Source organism: Pongo pygmaeus, chromosome 11 (assembly GCF_028885625.2).
Source record: "Pongo pygmaeus isolate AG05252 chromosome 11, NHGRI_mPonPyg2-v2.0_pri, whole genome shotgun sequence".
In the NCBI taxonomy this organism is placed as follows: Eukaryota; Metazoa; Chordata; class Mammalia; order Primates; family Hominidae; genus Pongo; species Pongo pygmaeus.
Window position 1 is genome coordinate 131,054,974 of NC_072384.2, and position 17,402 is coordinate 131,072,375.

At 39.6% G+C, this 17,402-nt stretch overlaps 1 protein-coding gene across 7 annotated transcripts in view; it reads left to right on the forward strand.

Moving 5' to 3' along the window:
• SP100 (SP100 nuclear antigen) overlaps positions 1 to 17,402 on the forward strand; it is a 131,783-nt gene that overhangs the window by 41,540 nt on the left and 72,841 nt on the right. For all 7 annotated transcript variants that reach the window (XM_063648084.1, XM_054477733.2, XM_063648085.1 and 4 more), the window contains 7 exons: positions 6,168 to 6,320; positions 7,354 to 7,437; positions 8,970 to 9,053; positions 11,243 to 11,296; positions 12,063 to 12,158; positions 13,975 to 14,028; positions 14,639 to 14,722. In XM_063648084.1, coding sequence (XP_063504154.1) covers positions 6,168 to 6,320; positions 7,354 to 7,437; positions 8,970 to 9,053; positions 11,243 to 11,296; positions 12,063 to 12,158; positions 13,975 to 14,028; positions 14,639 to 14,722 — 609 coding nt within the window. The remainder of the gene's footprint in view (positions 1 to 6,167; positions 6,321 to 7,353; positions 7,438 to 8,969; positions 9,054 to 11,242; positions 11,297 to 12,062; positions 12,159 to 13,974; positions 14,029 to 14,638; positions 14,723 to 17,402) is intronic.

The window sequence follows — 17,402 nt, forward strand, 5'->3', positions numbered from 1 at the left end:
AATGGTACTTTTCTGCTTGTAGATAAAATATTCTATATATGCCTGTTAGGTCCCCTTGGTCTAAAGTATAGTTTAAGTTTGATGTGTTCTTATTGATTTTCTCCCTGAACAATCTGTCCACTGCTGAAGGTAGGGTGTTGAAGTCCCCTAGTATTATTGTATTAGTCTCTCTTTCCTTCAGATCTATTAATATTTGTTTTATATATTTAGTTGCTCAAATATTGGGTGCATATGTTTACAATTGTTATATCATCTTGGTAAGTTGACTCCTTCATCGTTACATAATGACCTTCGTATTTTCTTTCTTTCTTTTTATTTCTTTTGTTTTTTGTTTTAGTTTTTGTTTTGGAGACAGTGTCTTGCTCTGTCACCCAGTCTGGAGTGCACTAGTGCAATCATGGCTCGCTGCAGCCTCAACCTCCTGGGCTCAGGCAATTCCCCCAAGTAGCTGAGATGACAGGCGTGTACCATCACATCTGACTAATTTTTTTTAGTTATTTATAGAGACAGGATTGCCCTATGTTGCCCAGGCAGGTCTCAAACTTCTGGGCTCAAGCAATACTTTCACCGCAGCCTCCCAAAGTGTTGGGATTACAGATGTAAGCCACCATGCCTGGTTTTATCATGAACTTTTTTGCCTTGTTTTATATTATTTGATTCAAACTGTATCTCATCTGATGTAAGTATACCTATCCTTTCTTTCTTTCATTTCCATTTGCATGAAATATCTTTTTCTATCTTTTCACTTTCAGTCTATGTGTGTCCTTAAAAGTGAAGTGAGTGTCTTGTAAGCCGCATATACTTGGTTCATGTTTTTTAAATTCATTCAGCCACTCTATGTCTTTTGATTGGAGAATTGAATTTATTTACACTTAATATAATTACTGATAGGTAAGTACTTTCTAAAACCATTTTGTTTATTGTTTTCTGGTTGTCTGTAGATTCTTTATTCCTTTCTTTCTCTCTTACTGTCTTCCTTTGTGATTAGGTGATTTTCTCTAGTGATATACTTTGATTCCTCTTTATCTTTTGTGTAATCACTGTAAGTTTTTGCTTTGTGGTTAACATGAAGTTTACACAAAACATCTTATAACCGGCTATTTTAAGCTGATAACAACTTAATTTTGATTTCCTACAAAAACTGCACTTTTACTTTACTCCCTCATTTAAAATGTCTGATGTCAGAGTTTACATTTTTTATATGGTGTATACCTTAACAAATTACTGTAGCTACTTTTTTTTTTACCGTATATTTACTTTACCAGTGAGTTTTATACTTTCTTATATTTTTATATTATTAGTTAGCATTTACTTCTTTCAGCTTGAGCATTTCTTGTAAGACAGGTCTGGTGGTAATGAATGTATTCATCTTTTGTTTTCCCGGGACAGTCTTTATCTCTCCTTTATTTCTGAAAGACAGCTTTGCCAAGAAAAGTATTCTTGGTTGTCAGGTTTTTTTTTCTTCCTTTGGCACTTTGAATATTTCATCTCATTCTCTCCTGATCTGTAAGGTTTCTGCTAAAAAGTCCACTGCTATCCTTGTTAAAACTCCCTCATATGTTAGTTGCTTCTTTTCTTTTATTGCTTTCAGGATTCTCTCTTTATCCTTGAATCTTGACATCTCGATTATAGTACGTTTTGGTGTAGTCTTGTCTGCACTGAATCTGATTGGAGACCATTGACCTTCTTGTACCTGGAAATTTATATCTTTCACCAGATTGGCAAAGTTTTATATTGTTATCTCTTTAAATTAACTTTCTACTTTTGTCTTTCTCTTCCCTTTTATGAATTCCTGTGATTCAAATATTTGCTCTTTTGATGTGTTTCATAAATCCTGTAAGCTTTCTTCATGACTTTTCATTCTCTTTTCTTTTTCTTCTCTGACTGTATTTCAAATAACCTGTCTTTGAGTTCATATTCTTTCTTCTGCATGATCAATTCTGCTGTTGATGCTCTCTGATGCCTTTTTAAATTTCATTCATTGTATTTTTCAGCTCCAGAATTTCTGTTTGATTTTTTAAATAATTTCAATATCTCTGTTAACTTCTCATTTTGGTCATTTATTGTCTTCCTAATTTTAGTGAATTGTTTCCTGTATTTTCTTAAGGTTTGCTGAGATTCCTTAAAACAATTATTTTGAATTCTGTGTAAGGCAGTTTTTTTATCTCCATTGCTTTGGGGTCTGCTATGGGGAGATTATTGTGTTCTTTTGGTCATGTTATGTCTCTTTGGTTTTTATGTTTCTTGTTGCCTTACATTTATGTCTGTGCATTTGAGAAAGTAGGAATTATTCTAGTCTTTGCAGGGTGACTTTGTCTGTGAAAGCCTTTCACCCTATTTAAAGATTCTAGGAAGGCCATCTGGCATGGTGCAAGGGCAGGCTTGCTGCTAGAGTCCTCAAGCAGGCTAGTCTGGTGCCTAGGACAACCAGTGGGCAGGTCTGTGCTGGGGGGAAACTTGAGCCAGAATCTGTAGGGCTCTACACCACTGATGCAGGCTTCTTCAGGCACTTCAGTAGGCATGAAGCCCAGTGCTATTGAAGCTAGCTTGCTGCTTGGATGGGCCTAAAGCCCAGTGCCACTTGGTCCAGTTTGGCACTCGGTCTGGTCTGGATCCTGGGGTCACTGAGGCTGAAACAGTGCTGTAGGAGACTGGAGACTGAGTTCGCAGGGCTGGCCTGAATCCTGGGGCTGCAGGATTTAGGTTGGGGTCAGGGTGAGCTTGGAGGTTCAGACCATGGGTACTGGCTAGAGTCTTGGGCTTTGGGAGCTGGGTTTTACTGAAGACAGTTCTGTGGTTTGGGTCTAAGGCAAAGTTTGGTGCTCACTTTCTTCTCCTTTCCCCAAGCATATTGTATCTTTCTCAATGCTGTGCTTCCTGGAGTTGGGGAAGATGACACAGTGAAACTTTTCTTCCTGCCCTTTTCAATGTGCTCTTTCTTATTTCTGTGTTACACTCAGGTGCTGTGATCTTTCATCTGGTTTCCTCAGCTCTTGCAAAGGTATTTTCATGCATAGGTAGTTGTTCGCATCAGTGTTTCTGCAGGGGAAGGAGGGCTGGAGAGTCCTATTCTCCCATCTTGCTCTACTTCTCCCAAATTTTCTAATTATATCTTTGTTTTTCTATAAGCGCAAAACTTTCGTTTGTTTTCTCATACTAACTGCCTATGCCCACCCAAGACACACAGACTTTGTTCACAGCCTCTGGCTGCTTTTAACAGGTATGAGATGGAAGGGAAAAAGAGAGTGAGTCTTTTTAACAGAGGGACTGTCCCTGGTTAGAGAATGCAAGAAGAAAGAATACAAAAGAGGTCAACTAGGGAATATTAAATAACAAAATACAGTTGACCCCTGGACACTGTGGGAGGTTAGGGGTACCAATGCCCTATACAGTCAAAAATTTGCACATAACTTTTACCTTCCCCAAAACTTAACTGCTGTTGACCAGAAGCCTTACTGATAACATAAACAGATGATAACACGTATTTTCCATATGTATTATGTGCTGTATTCTCACAATGAAGTAAGATCTCCAAAGGAAAATGTTATTAAGACAATCATAAGGAAGAGAAAATATATTTACTATTCATTAAGTGGCAATAGATAATCATAAAGACCTTCATCCTCATCATTGAGTAGTTTGAGAAGGAGGAAGGAGAGGAGGGGTTGGTCTTGCTGTCTGAAGGGTGGCAGAGGTGGAAGAAAATCTGCATACAAGTGGATCATGTAGTTCAAGCCCCTGTTGTTGAAGGGTCAACTGTATATGAGTGAGACAGATTTTAGATAAAGTGACATGGTATCCATACATTGCCATGTTGTGGAGTTGTTGAATAGAAATATGTTGCAAGTTACTTTTCAGAAGTTATCATGGAAATGTAGAAATTATGCATGATGCTGCTTGTCAGATTTGCAAAGGAAGGAAGCCCAGGTGAAAGACCTTCAGGAAGGAATGGCAAGTGGAGGGCCTCTGGGGTGGTAGACAATGACACTGGAAGAGACCTTTCGTAATGACTGTAATGTTTGAGATGAGGAAGATATACAAAGACAAAAAGTGATATAGTACTCACACATCAGATGCAAAAGTATTTTTGAAAAAAAAGTGACATAGAAGAAGTTTGCAGGGGTAACATTAATAATTAAGAAATAAAGGCCGACTCAAAGCAGGTAGGAAATGTAACAGAGATGCAACATTACATATGGGACAACAGGCCTGGCACGAGGTGAGGCAGGGAGGCCCCCAGGGCACAGCATGTAAGGAAATCTCACTTGGCATGTGAGACTGAGCTTCCTTAAATTTCAAGGCACCCCATAGCACCACCTTCACCTCACCCTAGTTCTGTCTCTAAGAGACAATAATTTTTAAAAAGCGTAGATAAAAAGAGTATGAATAGAAAAAATATAGAGGGAAATAAATACCAAGAAATAGGAAAAAAGGAGGGAGGCACAAAGAGAAGTATGCAGAAAATGAGTTAAAGGACAATGAATGAAAAATTGGTAGAGAGTGGATCATGCAAAGAAGGGAAGAGAGAAGACAAATCAAGACATTCTCTGATCTGAGGAGACAAGAGCTAGAAAGGAGGCACAGGGTCTCCTATTACTATGGAGAAGGATCAGCTGCCCCCTTATCGAAATGGCCCCTGTGACTCCACCTTCATCCCCAGATTGCAAAGGCCCCTCCTCAGGCATCGCTTCCTCTCCATGGCTCAATCACCATCTAAGATCTGTTGATTTCTAAACACACGTCTCCAGCTCAGACCTGTCCTCTTGACTCCCTTCCCCAATTGCCTGAAGACCTTTATTTAAAGACTCGAAGAACATCTCTCTTTGGAAGCTGCATCAGTCATCTATTGCTATGTCATGTAACAAACTATCCTGAAACTTAGTGGCTTAAAACAATCATCATTTCATTTGCCACTTCTGTCAATCCCAACTTTAAAATATCTCTAACTTGTCCATTTCTCTTCATCCCCAGCACGAACACCCTAATCTAGACCCCTGTCACTCTCACTAAAATTAGAGTCTGCTGTCTGGCCCCCAATCTTGCTCCTCTCAAGTCTGCACTTCAGCTGAATGGACTTTTCCAAAATAGAAACCAGTTGATATTACTTTCCTGTTTGAAACCCAGTGCCTTCGTGTGGCCCTTAGCAGTAGGTCAACACTGCTTGGAGTGGTGAATTGAAGGATGTCTACCACGCACCTGCGCGTTCCCCATCACCCACCTCTCGCCCCTTTATGCCACATTCCCACCACACTAAGCTTCCTTTACTTACTGGAATTTGCCAAGCTCTCTTTCTTTCGTCTCTGCCTTTATATATGCTTTTGGGAAAACAGTTTGGGGTAATCTTCCAAAGCTGAAAATATACATACCCTATAACCCAACAATTACATTCCTCAGCAGAAACCAACAGAAATGTGTGTTATGTCACCAAAACACATAGCAAAGAATGCTCAGGGCAGCATTATTCATAGAAGCCAAATGCTTGAAATTGCACAAATGAATAAATAATTCATGGCTTATTTCTATAATGGAATACTATCTAGTAGTGAAAATAATTATACAAAATGAATACAGATGACTTTCACAAGCATGTTGGGTAAAATATCCATACAATTTTGGGGGATTTGGCTTCTTTTGGGAGATCTATATATATTGAGAGAGAGGTAAAGGGAGAGAGAAAAAGTGGAGAGAAAAGAGATGATTCCATTTTTATAAATTACACAGCAAGCAAAATTAACCTTGGTGTCGGAAACCTCGATGGTAGTTGTCTTTGAGCAAGTTAGTGGAAACAGTTAGTGGGAAGTGTCACTAGGAAGTGTCTGGGGTATTGGTAATCTGTTTCTTGATCAAAGTGATTTACTTCCTTCGTGATCATTCAAAACCCACTTTTATTCATGTGTCTTATACTGCAATTATAATTTTTATTTTTTTTTTAAAAAAGCGAAATATTAACCATCAAGAATGAGAAGAGTAGGTAAAGGGAAAGGTAAAAAACAAAACAGAGCCAACAGAGGTACAAAGGAAGGGACAGAGTTGAGCAAAAGGAAAAACAGGGAGGTGGGGTGAAGGTCTAGCCCCAGCAGTGGAATTGCAGAGAGGGGGAGTTATTAATGATAGTGAAGGAGGTCCACTGGGGAGACAAATGAAAATTCTTCATTTATTACAATTAGGCCCAGAGGCAGAGCTACACAACTATGGAATCCAAATTAATTCCTGTTCTGTGCGACTGGTGGATATAAAAAAGGAAAAGCCATTTTCTAATTCAAAAGTTGAGTGCCAAGCCCAAGCAAGAACTCATCATAACCAGGCATCTGACATAATAGGTAAGGCTGACTGGGAGAATTTGTAACTGTGAGTCACAGGTTACCAGGTAAGGGGCTCGGGGACTTCATCAGGGACCATCGAGGCAGTTCAGGTAGCCTGGGATGGAGGCAGGAAGGGAAAGGGGCTGGCACCTGATGCAGTAAGTCTTCAGCTTGACAGAAGAAAGTCCTTAGGAGTTGGGAAAATACCAGAAGACAGAAATGGAGGTAATCAGTAAGAATGTCAGAGAGGCTATTTCTGAAGTCAGAGAGGGCTGGGCCTGATGGCTCATGCCTGTAACCCCAGAAGTTTGTGAGGCTAAGGCGGGCGGATCGCTTGAGTCCAGGAGCTCAAGATCAGCCTGGGCAACATGGCGAAACCCCATCTCTACAAAAAATACAAAAATTAGCCAGACAAGGTGACACATGTCTGTAGTCCCAGCAACTTAGGGAGCTGAGGCAGGAGCATCGTTTGAGCCTGGGATGCGGAAGTTGCGGTGAGCCAAGATTCCGCCACTGCACTCCAGCTTGGGCAACAGAGCAGGACTCTGTCTCAAAAAAGAAAAAAAAAGGAAAAAATAAATAAAAAATAAAAAAGTAAGAGAGGAAGGCATGGGAGAGGAGTTTAAAAAAAAAAAAAAAAAGATAAGGGAGCCAAGATATTCACAAGAGGAGATGGGGGGAGAAACACATCAAGACAAAGAGAGGTATAAAGAGACACCATCGCTGGAAACAGAGGCAGAAGCAGGGGAGATGGCAGAACAAAGAGGAAACATGAGAAGTAAAAAGAGAGTGAAAGAAAAAAATAGAATGAGGGTTGGGGTAAGAACAGTGTCAGTGGATGGGCACAACTGCCTTCTGTGTGTCAATTTTATCAGCTTTTGGTTAAGAACTTGGAACAAACTGCAGGTGGCATGCATTCAAGGAACACTCCAGGGTCTTGAGTTAACTTAGCTTCCTGGGTCTTCCTAGTGCTCTTATTGTGGAATTTCCTGGTGCATGGACTCCTCGGTCACACCCTGAGACTCTTAATGGTTTTTGCTCCTTTGTGCAGTCATCAGCAGTGAGGACTCTGAAGGATCCACTGACGTTGATGAGCCCTTAGAAGTCTTCATCTCAGCACCGAGAAGTGAGCCTGGTAAGGAAGTTTGGGAGAGCAAGGCTTGGGCTGTGGGAATCTGATTTAAGAGCTACTGTTTCCTGAGGCATTTTATTCTGAGCTCATTCTGTACGATGGGTCCAGTTTATCCTGGGATCCCATTCTTTGCATTAATTTTACTTGACCTTTTTGGAAAATGCAGGGAGACAAGAAATTGTTATAAACTTATTTTTGAGAATTAGCCTTCTTTCTTGATGGATTCAATTAATCAATATTCATACCCATACATTGATTATATAGTAGGAATAGGCTAGCCAAGTGATGAGTTTGTTTTTAAAACTAACTAGTTGCTATGCCTATATAGTGTTAGATTTATATAGTGATTTTTATGGAGAACAGAAAACTAAATATTCCTTTATGGGAAGATCTTATTGTCATCTGATCACAAACTTTGAATAGGGTCAAAAGACATCTCATCCAACTATCTGTTGTTGGCAAAAACAAATACCTGAGATAAAGTATTCTGAAACCTGAAGTATTGTTTCTGATAGAGTTCTTCAGCAAGTCATGGCACATTTAGTGATTTTTTAAAAGACTTTTGCAAATTGTCTTATTTTTAAATTTACAATAACCTTAAAAGGGTAAACAGAAGAGAGATTCTCGTCCTTGTTTCCTAGATGAGAGAACACAATTGCATAAATGTTTCAAAGTCATCTCCAAAATCTCATGGTAAATTAAAGGAAAGACAAGACTAGCATCCTGGATTCTGAGTTACTTCCTTTGTGAAATGAAAGAGAGAAACATTATTAAAATCCTGTATTATCTCAATCCTATTTGCGGCATGAGTTGTCATAAGATTTATAACTTTTTAGTATGCACATTGGTTGATTTGTTTTGCCCTTTACTTTCTAGATCCAGAGGATATTAGAAACATGCCACTTTAGGGAAAATACACTAGGGAAAGACCTAAGAGCAAAGAAGAACCTCATCTTGATGTTATAAAATAACAATGTAATAATACATTCATTCTAATTGCTCACTGTATTTTTCAAAGTAAAATGTAAATTTGCATTAGTTTTTAGACACTATGTACTCTAACTTTGAACTTAGTGTAAGCAATCTGCTCTAAAAAATAGTCCCAAAATATGTCTTTGGCTCAAATACATGAGGAGATTATTTCTCAGCCTTGTAAACAATTCAGGAAGGCACTGGGTTGGTGGGAGGTAGAAGAAGCTCACGTATTTAACAGAAGATCTTCAAGGTCTCCCTGCATGAAAAATAGAAGCAGAAACAAAGGAAATGTGGAATGGCAAGCAGAAGGGATAAGAAGTAAAAGAAGCGTGGGAAAGCAAAGGCCAAGCAAGGCAAAGTTTCCCTCTGGGGACAAGAATGGAGTATCACTAACCCACAATGCAGGTTACTTGAAAGGAAAGACAAGCATGGCCTGTATACAGGTGAGGACTTGCACAGATTTTCAAGGTTTTCTAGGTTTTCTTATTAGGGAATTTCCTACTGAATTGATTCCTTGGTCACACACTGAGACCTCTAAAGAATCCCATTCTTTTGTGCAGTGATCAATAATGACAGCCCTTTAGGATCAAATGAGGAAAAGGAGGGCCAAGAAGCCACTTGCTCACGACCCCAGATTGTACCAGGTAAGAATATTAGAGTTGCAACCTGAGACTGTAGAATATCCAGAGTACAAATCCAGAGCTCTGTTTTCTTGATTAATTTCATTCTGAGTGGTCTCCTTATGCCTTGATTCCATAAATTCTAGAATATCACTTTCTACATTTAACCTCTCTGGCCCTATTGGGAAAGGGAAGACAATGGGAAGGCGTTATAAACTCTTGTTTAACTGGATTGGTTCAATTGATTGATACATTGAAAATGTAGCAAAAATATGCTAGTAAAATAACAGTCTTTTTAACAACAAACTGTCAAGAGTTATTATTTCAAGAGTTGAAATAATGTACTTATTCTCTACTACTAACCCTTTATATTTGATAGAGCGTGATAAGCACAGTCTTCCTTTGGTCATTGATAATATTGTCTTAATCACAAGCTCAGAAAGTCTTCAAAGAATACTTTGTGCTGCTATTTAATTATTAATGGGGAAAAAAAAGTGACTTCAACTACACCCAAACCCAAATTATAGTCTACTCATTGGTTTACACTGTGATTTTTCACAGGGATTTTGAAAATGAACCTTCATTTCCCCATTACAAAAACCTTAACAGGGAGATAGGGTAACTAGTTTATCCCTGCTTTATATGTGAGAAAATGGGAGCTAGTGGTGTTTAAGAGTCATTTACGACCAGGTACGGTGGCTCACACCTATAATCCCAGCACTTTGGGAAGCTAAGGCAGGTAGGTGGCTTGAGCTCAGGAGTTGAGATCAGCCTGGACAACATGGACAAACTCCATCTCTACCAAAAATACAAAAATTAGCCAGGCATGGGCCGGGTGTGGTGGCTTACTGCTGTAATCCCGGCACTTTGGGAGGCCGAGGCGGGCGGATGATGAGATTAGGAGTTTGAGACCATCCTGGCCAATATGGTGAAACCCTGTCTCTACTAAAAATACAAAAATTAGCTGGGCATGGTGGTGCTTGCCTATAGTCCCAGCCACTCGGGAGGCTGAGGCAGAAGAATCACTTGAACCCGGGAGAGGGATGTTGCAGTGAGCCAAGATCATGCCGCTGCACTCCAGCCTGGGTGACAGAGCAAGACTTCATCTCAACAAAAAAAAAAAAAAAAAAAAAAATTAGCCAGGCATGGTAGTGTGTGTGCACCTGTGATCCAGCTACTCGGGAGGCTGAGGTGAGAGAGTCACTGGAACCTGGGAAATTGAGGCTGCAGTGAGTTACGATTGTGCCACTGCACTCTAGCCTGGGTGACAGAGTGAGACCCTGTCTCAAAAAAAATAAGTAAAAAAGAACAAGATCATGTATTTTGAGAGAACGTAAATGGAGCTGGAGGCTATTATCCTTAGCAAACTAACGCAGGAACAGAAAACCAAATACCACATGTTCTCACTTGTAAGTGGGATCTAAATAATAAGAACTTATGAACACAAAGAAGGAAACAGCAGACGCTGGGGTCTACTTGAGGATGGAGGGTTGGAGGAGGGAGAGGAGAAGAAAAGATAACTATTGAGTACTGGGCTTAATACCTGGGTGACGAAATCATCTGTACAACAAACTCCTGTGACACACATTTACCCATGTGACAAACCTTCACATACACCGCCAAACCTAAAATAGAAGTTGAAAAAAATTAATTGAAAAGAGGCATTTCCAAATAATACACACAGAGGATTACAGGGAGAGCTGGGCAGGATCCCAACATTATGACCCTAAACCTCCAGAACTGGATTCACTAGAAGGAGAGACAGAAGAATGCTCATCAAAACTTCGTTATTGGCAGGGCACGATGGCTCATGTCTGTAATCCCAGCATTTTGGGAGGCCGAGGCGGGCGGATCACCTGAGGTCAGGAGTTCGAGACCAGTCTGACCAACACAGTGAAACCCCGTCTTTACTAAAAATACAAAAATTAGCTGGGCTTGGTGGTGCGCAACTATAATCCCAGCTACTCAGGAGGCTGAGGCAGGAGAATCACTGGAACCTGGGAGGCAGAGGCTGCAGTGTACCAAGATTGCGCCACTGCACTCCAGCCTGGGTGATAGAGCAAGACTCCATCTCAAAAACAAAACAAAACAAAACAAAATAAAAACAAAACAAAAACTTTGGTATTAACCCAAGCCCATTTGCCATGTCAGTTGTCATAGAATTGATAAGTCTCTTGCATACAAATAATGGTTTTCTCCCTTTTACTTTACAGAGCCCATGAATTTCAGAAAATTATCTACATTCAGAGAAAGGTTTAAGAAAAGAGGTAAGAGAAAGCTTTAGGAAAAGAGGTAAGAGAAAATAACTACTCTTCATGGTTATAAATGAACAATATTTTCTACAAAAGAGTCAGTCTAATTCCTTGCTGTATCCTTCAAAGTAAAATATAAATTTGCTTTAAATTTCAATGGTTCCTATTTTAGCTTTTGTATTAGGTAGGTTGGCTAACTGCTATAACATATGAACCCAAAGAAGTCAATGACCCCAACACAACAGAAGGTTTTTTATGTTTTTAGTAGAAGTTTATATTTTTTTCAACTGAATATTTCAAGGATTTTTAGATGGGGGAAAGATTGGGCTCTGTTTCAAGCAGTTCTTCAGGGAAGCAGGCAGGTAGAAGATCTGCCTTCTCCCATCCTAGACTTTCATAGTTGCCCTGAGAGAGAAGCAAATTTACAAATACATACAAATCCATATACAAAAACCACAACAAATCCATAAAGGGACAAGTAAAGAAAGAAAGATAATGTGGTGTAAGAAGACAGGGGGCCAAGACAAAGCAGAGATGCCCACTGGGGCTAAAATTTTCTCAGCCTCAGGCTCAGGTGACAGTGAGGGATAAAATACTAACCTTGAGCCACATGAATTTGAATGAAAAGGCAGATCATGGAGGTTTGAGAGCACGGACATTCTTGCCCTGAAGTTTCAGAGCATCACAAATTTTCCTAGTTTCCTTTTCATAGAATATTATTCTGACTTGGTTCCCTTATCATACATTGAGACCTCCAAAGGACATTTGCTCCTTTCTGCAGTAATAGGACAAGACTACGACTTTTCAGAATCCAGTGAGGAGGAGGCGCCCCCAGAAGCCTCAAGCGGGGCACTGAGAAGCAAGCATGGTGAGAAGGGTAAGAACAGCTCCCTTGACTTCAGGGCTCTGACTTCAGAGCACCTCTTCCTTGATGCACTGTGCTCTGAGCGCACACAACAGCTATCCAGGAGTCAGTTCTCTGCATCTACCTCATCTGACCATTTTGAAAAATGCAAAGATAGAAGTCACTCTAAATTCAGGCTTAACAAGATGGTTGTGGTTGAGTGGCAGTGCCCTGTTTACTACAGACTGCCTGTATTAGTCCATTTTCATGTTGCTGATAAAGACATACCTGAGACTGGGTAATTTACAAAAGAAAGAGGTTTAATGGACTTACAGTTCCACATGGCTGGGGAGGCCTCACAATCATGGCAGAAGGTGAAAGGCACGTCTCACATGGCGGCAGACAAGAGAAGAGAGCTTGTGCTGGGAAACTCCCCCTTATATAATCATTCAGAACTTGTGAGACTTATTCACTATCACAAGAACAGCACAGGAAAGATCTCTCCCCATGACTCAATTACCTGCCACCAGGTCCCTCCCACAACACATGGGAATTCAAGATGATATTTGGGTGAGGACACAACCAAACCATATCACTGCCAGACCTATTAACTCTAAAGTGTTGGATTTATGTAGTGATTTCTACTTCTGCCCGTTCCCTGTTTTGTAAAGAAAAGAAAGTACACTAGTCTGTTATTGCTTGATTTTGTCACAAACTTGTTCAAAATTCCAAAGCTTCTGGTCATACTCTCTAGTTATTGACAGAAAGAAAGCCTCCTGTTTCTAACCATCACATTCAATTCATACTTTTGACAGATGGCCCCCAACATGAAATTGGCCAAATAGTGATATTTGAAAATATATTTGTAAATAAGATCTACTTGCATCTTTACAATAACCTAAAAGGTGGGCAAGATAACTATTGTCCCCCCATTTGACAGATGGGGAAACTAAGGCACACTTAAGGATCTTTTTTCTTTGCACATCACATATGGAAAGTTATAGGAGGAGACAAGGCTAACAACCCAAACTCTTAATAAACACTCATAATCCTCTATAAAACCTTCAAAGCCAGATGTACTTCAAAGTTCAAAAAATGTTTTATTATTTTAAAAAGACAATGTGGTTTATATTCTATATAAAACAAAATACCCCAGTAGGATCCAGGGAAGAATCCCATTCTCAAATATACGAATGTTTATACAGCAAATTATATAAATATTCACACCAAATATGATAAGATTTTACATGGACTCATGGCAACTCAAGTCCGGATTCACTGCCAAATTAGTTAGCTGCAAACCTATGAAAACAATATTGATTATTAAAATATCTTTGAGGCCAGGTGTGGTGGCTCACGCCTATAATCCCAAAACTTTGGGAGGCTGAGGCAGGTGGATCTTTTGAGCCCAGGAGTTCAAGACCAGCCTAGGCAACATGACAAAACCCCATTTCTACAAAAAAATACAAAAAATTAGCTGGGCATGGTGGTGGTGCATGCCTGTAGTCCCAATGATGTGGGAGGCTGAGGTGGAAGGATCATTTGAGCCTGGAAGGTCAAGACTGCAGTGAGCCAAGATTGCATCACTGCCCTCCAGCTTGGCTGACAGAGTGAGACCCTGTCTCAAAACAAAAACAAAAAAAAAAAGGTCATTGATTTTGCAATTAGGGCTAAAGGATTGTGGGTCTGTGCTCCATTTGATAGTAATCTCTTTCCCTTAGATAGGAAGAGACAGAAATGATCCTCATAGAATATTTATAGTCCAAATTCTGTCAACAATGTAAGCAGTCATAAGATTTATAGATCTTTTAGTTAGATATTATTGATTTGGTTTTCCTTTACTTTCTAGATCCTATGATTTCTAGAAGTACATCTACTTGGAGAATACCCAACAGGAAGAGACGTAAGAGCAATTAAAAACTCTTGATGTAACAAATGTCTTTCTTTGCTGAAAAAGCTACATTCACTTTTTATGTTATATCCTTTAAAATAAAAAATTAATTTGTTGGGATTTTAGATGATTTGCATTTTACATTTTCAATTAGATGAGTTGGGCTGGTATAAAACATAAGCCTCAAAATGTTCAAAGGCACAAGTGCAACATAAGTTTATTTTTCACTCACATAAATAGGATAAAGTAGTTCCTGAGTGGAGGGGGTGCCCACACAGTCATTCAGGGCCCAGCTGATGGAGGCTCTGACATCTTTAAGATGTTGCTTCCATGGTTCCCTTGGATAAGAAACTGAGATGGAAGCAGAAGTATGTGCAAACTGATAATGAAAGGATAAGAAGCATAAGAAACAACATCATCCCCAGCCCCAGCCTCAGAGAGGGCTCCTGGAGCAATCTTGACCAACAGGTCAGATGATCAAAGCCAAAGGATGGCCTAGTGGTGGGAATATTTCTCCCCCTCCTCCACAAGCTTCTCTTCTTCAGTTTTGCTTTTAAAGAATTCCCTGCTGGTTCCTAAGACTCAGACTAAGACTGTTAAGGAATTTTATTTTTTTCTGCAGGTTTCAGCAGTAGTGACTTTTCAGACCTGAGTAATGGAGAAGAGCTTCAGGAAACCTGCAGCTCATCCCTAAGAAGTGGGTCAGGTAAAGAAGATTAGGATGCCAAGACTTGGCCTGCAGAATGTCAGGAATGTGAATTAAAAGCTGCTGTTTCCAGACACTTTTTATTCTGAGCACCTTCACTACCTTGTATCCAGTTCATCTGGGAACTCCTTTTTGCATTTTAGAAAATGGAAAGAGGCAGGAAGTTATGATAAACTCATGTTTAACAGAAAGAGTTTCACTGACTAAATGTATGTAATTATATTTTGCTGTTGTAGAAGAAATAAATAGCAAATTTGTGGTATCCTTTTTTTGAAACCTGCTCTCATTCCTATTAACACTAAGATCTTAGATTTTTATAGTGATACATGGATTGACATCAATGTCATTTGTAATTGTAAAGCCTCAAAAGACAACTGTTCCTACTATGTAATTATAGACAGAAATAAAAACTTCAGATCAAACACTCTCAAACATTAGTATAGTTTTTGGTAGATGTCCTTCATCATGTAATTGGATTATATTGTGTTATTTCAATGTATTTTGGCAAATAAGATCTTATTTTGTCATCACAAAATTTTTAAGACATAGGCAGGCTAACTATACCCATTTTGGGGTGAGGAAATAGATGTACAGAAGTATTAGGGCCAAAAAACTAAAGAAACAATAGAAACTAGCAACCCAGGTGTCTCATGGTGGGTGACTGTTGTATGTAACAGACAGGAGTATAAGAGCTGTGTCATTTAAGTCAAAGTCCAAAGAAGATGCGCAAGGAACTCAGAATATTCACAGGAGACTGTACCAGTGCCTGATGCAAGAAAGCTTATTTAACAACCACTGTGTGCGTGTGTGTGTGTGTGTGTGTACACATGCATATATTTGTTACATATAACATGTATACATACATAAACACACACATATGTGTGTGTGTATATATATATATTGGTTAATACATATAATCTTTATGGGGTGGGAAAAATAAAAATCGCAAAGAGACAGAGATAATAGGAATGGAACCAGCTATATAATATACAAAATACCTGGAAAGATAGAAGCAAAATGGATAAACATAGAAATAAAGGAGAACAGAACATCATTGATGGAAACAGAAAAAGCAACACAGGAGACAAGAAAAATCAAAGGGAGATGAGCTCACCAAATCAAAGAGACAGAGACAAAAATGTATAGCAGCAGGGCAATGGGCAGAAAAATGAGAAGTGAGGAGGAGAACGAGGTGTGGCCAGATAGAGTAGGGCTATGAGGTGTACTCATTGATGTAGGTGTATTTTTTTGTCAGTCCGTTTAAGCTCTGAAAATAGTTCAGCATGACCACATTGAGACAGGTTCGCTGGTTTCCTGGTCACTGTCTATAGTCTATTATTTCCTTGTTTGTCTTCATTGTCCTGTGAATTTAAAGCTCCTCCAATAAATACACAAAGAGAGTCAGAAGAGATGCAGCCCATTAGCTGTGATGCAGAAGCCAATTATGGTGTTCATTATTAATTATCTTTGTTTTCCTACTTGCATGGAGGAAAAGCTCTTTTTTCTTTTCCTTACCTCTCCCCCAAAACATATGCACACACACATACACACCACACACACAAAGACTTGTGCACAGACTCGGGCTGCTTTCAACAGGTTTGAGGGAGCGAAAAAAAAAAGAAGAGCTGGGCTCCTGAATGGAGGGAGGAGACACTGAGTGGATAAAGTAAGGAGGAAGAATGGAGAAAGGTAGGCTAGAGTCACCAAATGAAAAGATATAAGAGTCAGCTTCAAGTTTTTCTAAGTGGACAAGGAATTCAAATATTCCAGGTAGGGGAATTTTGTGGGGGAGGGGGGGATAATTTTCGAGATACTTCTCAGAAATTGTACCAGAAATGTGAAAATAAAGTTGCTGATTGATTAACAGCCTGCAAGGTAGAAAGCTCATAAGGAACAGACAAAGGTAATAGAGATGGCTATGTGGTCAGTGTCCAAACAGCAGGCATTTGGTGATGAAAGTAATAACCTGCGAGATAAAGATGAATATAGATGAAGAAAATGTGGATAAAGACAAAGATTGAAATTGCAAAAAGAGTCAAGATCAAGAAAAGGGCCAGGCGCGGTGGCTCACGCCTGTAATCCCAGCACCTTGGGAGGTCGGGTGGGTGGATCACGAGGTCAGGAGATCAAGACCACCCTGGCTAAAATGGTGAAACCCCATCTCTACTAAAAACAAAAAACATTAGCCAGGCATGGTGGCGGGCAGTGTAGCACCAGCTACTCGGGAGGCTGAGGCGGGAGAATGGCATGAACCTTGGAGGCAGGTCTTGCAGTGAACCAAGATCGTGCCACTGCACTCCAGCCTGGGCGATCGAGCAAGACTCCGTCTCAAAAAAAAAAAAAAAAAAAAGTCAAGATAAGATTCAGAGAAACAAGCTAGAAGAGAGAACAGAAGGAGGAAGTGATAGTAGAAAGAAGTTCACCTCAATAATAAAACTAGATCTAAAGATATAAACAGGAAAACAGGTGGAATGAGATACATTCAAAGGGTGATGAGTGGTGTAAAAAAATAGGTACAACAAGAAGTATGTAGAGAAAGAATTAAAAGATGAGAGAAAAATAGAGGCAAGAAGGGGGAAGTGTAAAAGGGTGAGAAGAGAATGATGGAGAAATTGTAGGATCTGAAATGACCAGGAGATAAAAGCAACTTTAGCACAAGGCATGATTCATAATAGCAGTA